Source organism: Xyrauchen texanus, chromosome 38 (assembly GCF_025860055.1).
Source record: "Xyrauchen texanus isolate HMW12.3.18 chromosome 38, RBS_HiC_50CHRs, whole genome shotgun sequence".
In the NCBI taxonomy this organism is placed as follows: Eukaryota; Metazoa; Chordata; class Actinopteri; order Cypriniformes; family Catostomidae; genus Xyrauchen; species Xyrauchen texanus.
In genome coordinates, this window is record NC_068313.1 from 22,511,991 (window position 1) to 22,520,212 (window position 8,222).

At 36.8% G+C, this 8,222-nt stretch overlaps 1 protein-coding gene across 3 annotated transcripts in view; it reads right to left on the reverse strand.

Annotated features, from left to right (window-relative positions):
- LOC127631794 (clustered mitochondria protein homolog) overlaps positions 1 to 2,281 on the reverse strand; it is a 36,134-nt gene extending 33,853 nt beyond the window's left edge. For 2 of the 3 annotated variants that reach the window (XM_052110136.1, XM_052110135.1), the window contains exon 1: positions 2,037 to 2,281. In XM_052110136.1, the coding sequence (XP_051966096.1) occupies positions 2,037 to 2,139 (103 nt within the window). In that variant the 5' untranslated portion in view covers positions 2,140 to 2,281. Of the gene's footprint in view, positions 1 to 226; positions 284 to 2,036 lie in introns of those variants that run through there. The other variant, XM_052110137.1, reaches the window with a different exon arrangement.
- Between the last annotated feature and the right edge of the window lie 5,941 nt (positions 2,282 to 8,222).

The window sequence follows — 8,222 nt, forward strand, 5'->3', positions numbered from 1 at the left end:
TGCTCTCACAGCCAAATAATGACAGTCAGTCTCTTCCAAGGTCTGCTGCAGCTGGCTAATCACAGGAGCACATTCCCCTGGTATTTTCTCTAAAACTGATCCCCTGGCAGGAGGGAATTCCTCGACTTACAGCTCGGAAATAAGTCTTAATTTATAGTATTGTCCCCACGTTATAAGCGAACTATGTAAACCCAGGGCTTACCAAACAAATGCATCTATACTTAACTGGTAGCGATAACCTTCTATTGGCATACATGCGTCATGACTTTCCACATGTGACTACTTCCGCTTCCCGGTCGAGGAGCGTAAGGGGCCGTTCACACCGAACACGTCTTGCGTCCTTTATCTACGCAAACAAGCGCTAGCCGGACGTCTTTGATCATTGTTCCGAGTCTTGATATTTTTCGCGCAGGGCAACGGTCAAATTAAAGGTAACTCGTTTTTATAATGCAAAGTATAGTGTTATAAAATTACTCTACATAATTAAATTGCAAATATTAAAAAAAAAAAAAAAAAAGTCTGCTAGACTTACACTTCTTAATAAGGCGGAAAAACGTGTTCCTGTGCGAACGCCTCCCACACCTTTTTGAATCACAACAGGAGGGGGAGCGATGCGCTCAAACGAGCTACAGAATTTTATTACAGCAATCAATGCTAAATATATTTGATAAAGCACTTGATGTTTGACGTTCTCTTGGCCGAACAGTCTATTCAGTAAATAAGCATTTGAAAAAAATATATGTATATTTTAACACCGGCTTTCTCTCACTTGGCTGAATTGTTCCGTACCAATGAAGGTGACCTTCCGTTCAGTCGCGCTGTTACAGGACATGTGCGTCAAGATCTCACATCCCAAGCAGCAGCTAGCGGACAAGCTACTGACAACACTGTTGCAGATAAAAGTTGATCAGCAATCACAAAAAAAAAAAAAAAAAAAAAAAACTGTACAATATTTCGTTAATCTTAAATTTAAGATCTTCATGTGGAATCCCACCCTATATAAATAATCTGAGATCTTTGCTTGCTGTACTTTAGCTCAGCCAAAGTTGATTTAAAGGCAAGTCAGTCTACTACTCGGCCATTTTTGGAACGCTTCTGGCAATTTCAGTAAACTGAAATTCTGTACAATCAGTAAACAAGAGGCATACAACTATTAACAACTTGAATGAGGAAAGACCGCAATATCCAAAACGGTGGGTCAAGAATACCTTCAGCAGTAAAATCTGAAAACAATGGTATCGTAAAGTGTGCTGCTTTAGCTCAGATCACGTTAAAAAAACCGATGTTTTTCTGTCTAATTCAGCAACTGCGCATGCGTGTTCTCAAGAGAAGTCTGCATCTAAAAGGTGATTGGCTCTTTACCTGTAAGGCGTAACTTCACTTTCTACATCCATTGGGCGTTCCAATATCTCCCATTTACTTTAATACAAGTGCTCCGTCTCAGATAAACGATCTCTGCCACACATGAGCTCACATTCACCTTGGTTAAACTTTAGCATCCTGCTACATTAATATTTCATAACCAGTTACACAACTTTGGATTTAGACTAATAGAATCCCAGCACATCACAAGGCTATGTTTTTAAGATTACCCTTATTTTTCGGATAATTTTCAATGTTAGAAATATTCTCAGTTTATCTTTAAATGTGGATATAATAAGTTTACATGTACCAAGAGGAAACTTGGAGCAAAACATCGCCTTAAATGTAAAATTATTATAAATTAATCAAGACATCACATGAATGGCACGCATATCCCTGATAGTGACTAGAGCACAAGATAATGTTTTAGGCTAGCACCCTTCCACATTGAAGGCACATTTATAAGTCACAATTTTGTTTTAATAAAGCAAATACCCATGTCTGACTGTGTCTGTATTCTACTTTACTTTGACCTCTATCCAGTCAAATATAAATCAGGTTTCAACACGGATTTACTACAAAGCCGGTCACATGAAGTTCTCGGTTGACTGATCCCTCTGTTGCTAAGTTAACATTTAAACAGTGACAACAGATTCGTATTGAATATCACATACCGCAAGCACATGGATCCTTCAAGGCGATCTTGCTGTCTCGAGCAAGATCAACAGTGTTGCAGTTCGGCACTGATGCTGGGATGTTATCCGTCTTGCTAACCATGATTCGTTTCACCGGAACACTAATTTGCTTTCAGAGTTGACAACAAATATCCGTTGCTGAGGGCTGTGAGGTGGGTCTGTTGAATGGCTGGCTGGTTACATGCAAAGATTTTACAGAAACAACTTCACTTCCGAAGGACAGTTCTCAGCCTGTCTGTCACACGTGGTTTCTCCTCCTCTTGACCTGTTTGCCTTTGTATTTGTCCCACCCACCGAACACACTGCTACGGCAAGCCTATAGCTCCATCTCCTAGTGTGGAGAAGAGCATTTGTACTAACCAGTTTAAAGGTGCACTCAGAAGTTGTTGTTTTTTGCCCACATTTAATATTTTTTACTCCTAAATAATACATTGTAATTTTTTTGCATATGAATATAACCATGAGGACTCACATGAGATGAAGATTCATATCAGTCATACAAGTCATACATATCAGCATATATTTTTTAATTTGGGATGGTTGAAATAAATGATAGGTAATACAAATTTTACTCTATGTCTTCTCTTTGTAACACCATAGTTTGTAATCATAATGTGGCATCATTGCAAAAACACCTCAAACAACAACAAAAAAAAATGCAAAACCTTTGACAAAAACTGTGATTTTGTTTTATGTCTTTGATAATGTCTAATTATAATAGATGTAAGAATTAAAAATAAATAAAAATCAGTTTGTGACAACCAGGCAAACAAGGGCCTCTGCTGCAATCTACTGGTTAAAATTGTAAAATTTCAGGTCATTTTACTTTAAAGTTTTTTTGTTTTTTTCTCCAGCAGATGGAAGCAATCTGCCCCTAATGCATGACACCTTTTTCATATTTTCTCCCTGAATTAAATTGAGAAATGTAGATCTTCACTGAAGTGAATGTGACATTTAATGTTATTAATTTATATGAAAATTAATGGTGTAATTTAGTTAAATAAAGTAAAAAATTAAATGAAAATACCACAACCCCCCAAAAAACTGAACAACTTTAGAGTTTTTAAATGAGTTTATTACATGTGTTTAAATAAATTCCATGATTCAAGCACAAAATTACACGGTTATTTTGGGGGGTCAAATTTGACCAAAGGCCTCATGAATGCACCCAAAACGAAAGGTGCACAAGGGTTAAATCTACAAGGTGAGGGTCACCTCAAGGGGGCTGCCATGTCATGATCACTTGTCCAGTTAAACAGAGCGCAACAGTCTGGTTCAGGAAGTAAAAATCCAATTAAAGTTTCATTGATCAAATTTCAATTGGATTTTTACCAATAACTTACAATCCTTTGAAGACAGGCCTATGATGAGCACTGAGGTTGTTCATCAATGGTATATGCTTCTGTTGAAGCCATCAGCCTGTGTCATTTCAACTTAATTGTTAAAAAATTGTGCTTAGTAGCAGAGTTCCTGGTGAACAACTGCACTACCTGTGGTCCAGCACAGTAAGATCCACCAATCAGAGAACTGCAGCCTAAGCCGTCTCTAGAGGCGGGCCGGGCTGGAACAATGCACGCCCGGTCCACAATCAGCCTGATGGGGGCGCACAAGGGATAAAGGCGGCTGGTGATGACAGTTAGAGAGAGAGAGAGAGAATGACAGGCAGCTGCTCTCTGTGTTTATGTTTGTGTGTTTTTGGTTCAGTTTATTATTAAAGTATTATTTATTTTGCCAAGCCGGTTCTCGCCTCCTCCTTTCCATTAATCCCTTACACCCTCCAAACAAGCCTTGAAGCGACCACCTACTCCCTTGACGCACTGTGAAAAACGCAAACAAGTCTGTCTCCTTTCACCTTCAAACTACTTATGTACTTGTTTATATATTTCTGTATCGTATATTTATACAGTATATTATTTTGCAATATACGTAAACTATACTTTTTCTGTACTTATAATCAACAACCTAAAATGAATGTTTTTTCTATTTCTATTTCCATAGTTTTATATACATAATATGCAATGCTTCATGGGATTGTAGTTTGTACCCTCATGAAGTACAGTAAGTACACAGTCCTGTACCTTTGTCTTATCGTCTGATTTTCAAATACTTTTTAGCTTCAAAACAAAGTTTGTAATGTTGTAAGACAGCAAGAGATGGTTGGTCTGGTTCATGGCTTAGATCCAGGGCCATTTTTAGCTATATGCAGTGTGAACGGTTGCTTAAGGCCCGCGGGCCACCAGGGGGCCCTGCAAAGCAAGAACTTTTTAAATGTATTTTATTTTATTATTTTTAAATATACGAAAAGCTGCCAGTAAGACTCTGTAATGGCTCAATTAGACAGCTAGAGTTGTGAGTGATGTCACATCCATGCTGATTGGATAGCTGATTGCACCTTTAACCACTTGGTTGTGAGTTATTTAGACCATGATCTACGAAAGCGTTCTTCTATCCAAATCAGCAGCAATACATGTACACATCCTTATAGTTTAAAAAGCAACATTTTGTGTCTTCTACAAAATACCCTTGAGGCAAATATTCATGAAAAAGTTCATTTCTGACACTGCTTTTGACCCACACTACTTAAAATGTAACATAAATGGTTCTGGCTAGACGAAGGTATTGACATTAAACCATCAGGTTAATTAATGTACATGCTATTTTTGTCTAAATTTTGTGAAGTATTTTCCATTATCCCGTATGACTCTGGAGGAGAGTAAACTGATGCCCTTTTTAAATGCAATATTAAGCAAGATCTTGTGTTGCTGCAGGAAAACAAAAATGTTAATAAATGTAATGATATGAGAAGCAAATCTTCCCTCGTGTGTATGGTTTGAAGGACAATAAAAAGACTGTATAAATGAAGGACAGGACACTTTAAACAGTATATTAATTTTTATTGTGACATTATTGTTGCACAATTTGTTGTGGACAGTCAGATATACATTTATAAATGGTTGTGAAAAAGGACATTGTGTCTGGTATTGGCCCAACATGCAAATACAGTGTGTTAGCAGTACTGCAGTTTCCCATTAAATTTGGTTCAGACCACACGTCCCTGTCAACATGACCTTCTAAAATGAGAAAGCACAAAAGAAGTTTTAAAATCCTTTGGATCTGATATAACAGTCAGATTATTCAACCAATAATAAAGGAAGACAGGTGATTCCACATTTAAGAATAAAAAACCCTCAGTAAGCACACTTGTCACTGCATTGCAAATCTGATTACGTAGAACTGAGGCAGTATTGCTTATCTCTTTTTAACAAACATGTAAGGAAAATCACAATGGTATTATAAAGAACTTATAAATTACATAAGTCAGTTGTAAATGAACACCTATTAATCTATTAATTAACTTGTGAATGTGATTATAGGCAATATCATGTATCACACAGTCTAGCTCAACCTGTGTCCTAAAGTCTCTCTATTTCAGCACTTGCAATACAAAAACTGGTTATAGGCCTTTTAAATAGTGTCAGGCATTCGTGTACATTTACTAATTAAAGTATTTCGGACCCTGAGTGAAGCAAACATAAATTTGTCAGGGCTTGAAATTATGGAAAAAATATTTTATGCATTCAGATACAAGCCTTGTGATATAAACAGGGCTGCTTTTGACATTTGTCAAATAGAAATCTAACAAGTACAATTGCAAATATCTTTAGAAAAGCTCAGCATTTAGCATGTTTCTGCAAAATTATGTAGGGGACAATTTGTACACACCACAACTAGAAACATGGGAACAAAGTCTGCTCACATCTTATTTTGTAATCAAAGGGTTGGAGAAAAGTTTAGACTCTTAGCTAACACAAATTTTATAACCTGAGACACTTTTATTTTAGTGGATGGAACTCATTATCACCAGTTAATGATCATAAAAGGCAATTTTGTCTGTACCTCCCATCCCATAATGACAGTGCATCCAATCTATTACCATGGCCCTTGTTATACACAGCTCAGTATGTGCACTAGTTAAGTTCAGATTTGTACCTCCCTGCTGCTAGATCTAATGTTACATATTAAAAATTGACTAGATTTTTGTGTCATAAAACTTTAAATTATTTTACAATGTGTATTATATTGCCATTAATAATCACCATACAAACAAAGCTGATATATGCACATCTACCGTGATCACAGAGAATTATAAAATAAAAAGGATTATGATTCTACATATAATGTTTCATATGCAATAATTTTATCTGCAACACCAAACTAAAACATTGTGCGTCACAGACTGTGGATTAAGCAGCATAAAAGTAATAGTCCTTTGGACATTGCTGGCTCATTTACTGATGGCAGAACAATGGTGCGTTGACCCTTGAGCCCACTCTCTTCCAGTCAACAAGCTCACACACATAAACACACTCTGTGTACATACACCAGATAAAGCACTTAAGCAAATGATTCAGGTTATATGTGCTACAGATCTCCAGTGTTCTCCATTCATACAGAATTTCTCTGCTAAACTGAACCATGAGTATTGAGGGGATAAAATCCCCATCACATCTGGAGGGCTGAGAGAGTGCACTTGTGGTGACACCAAACAAACAACAGACCATTCAGCAATCCTGGCAAATAGCTGAGATGAGCTATTCCACAGCAAGGGCACAGATTAAAAAACTAAGTCAATCAAAGACTCAGCAGTACAGAGTTGACAAGGACACTGTCTTACAAGCAATAAAATCTATCTCTTCAATATAACGCCACATGCACACTAATGCATTCCCCCTAATGTCATCACAATCCAAAGTATGCAGTAATGAGAGCGTTTATAGAATACTACATTTGATAGAGGAAAACTGTTCCAACATTAGATGAAAACATAGGAAAATCAATGCTTTTTCAAATGAAAATGTAAAAGTGTGGATGTGGCCTAAATCCCATGTGTTTGTGGATGTGTTTGTCCCAAACCAGCCATGAAAGACAATTGACAAACAACAGAACATTTGAGACTTGTGTCTCTTCAGAACAATAATGGGCGTTTTCCAATATGTGGACGATCTCAAACCAGGATGGATGTTTTCAACTATCCAATGAAAGAAGGGAATCTCAATGTAGTAATGAGAGTGTGTTTCCAAACCAGGATGGGCATTTCTGAACTATCCATTGAAAGTAGGGAAAATAATGTAGTAGGCAAATAGTGTAAAGCGGTAAACACCCATCCCGGTTTGAAAACACCCATAATTGTTCCACAGAGAACTACACATCGAACATTTTGTCGATCGCTTGGTTTCTATTTCTGTTACGGGCTGGACTAGCCCCGCCCAGTGTGAAATCCAGTGTTGTGGAAGTTACTCGAAAAAAGTAATCCACTGCAAATTACAAATTTTTAATCCGATTACTTCAACGATTACTTTGTTGAAAAGTAAACACATCAATAATTATTTTACCTTTAAGTTACTAAAACACTTTTCACAAACACTTTCAAGCTTTCAAGTTTGTGTTTTTCCGCTGAACAAATTAAAAATAATGTTTATATTTCCTCATACATTGTCGCATGCAAATCCTCTACTTAGCGCCTGTCGTTTTCCCACTCGCTGAAATGCAAACAGACCTACATATGCACATAATTCAGGTTTGAATTCATTCTACATAATATTACAGTATTTTAGAAATATGTGTACCCCAAAGAATGTCCTTTAAATATAATTGCTTCAAAAAAACTTGTAGAATAGCGCCTGGAGATCTTTATGTTCGCGTTTTGAGGCCCTTGGGGCACTTGATCACAAAAATGCTTTCCATCAACATAAAGATGAGATATACAGGTGAAACTCGAAAAATTAGAATATCGTGCAAAAGTTCATTAATTTCAGTAATTCAACTTAAAAGGTGAAACTAATATATTATATAGACTCATTACAAGCAAAGTAAGATATTTCAAGCCTTTATTTGATATAATTTTGATGATTATGGCTTATAGCTTATGAAAACCCCAAATTCAGAATCTCAGAAAATTAGAATATTGTGAAAAGGTTCAGTATTGTAGTCTCAAAGTGTCACACTCTAATCAGCTAAACACCTGCAAAGGGTTCCTGAGCCTTTAAATGGTCTCTCAGTCTGGTTCAGTTGAATTCACAATCATGGGGAAGACTGCTGACCTGACAGTTGTGCAGAAAACCATCATTGACACCCTCCACAAGGAGGGAAAGCCTCAAAATGTAA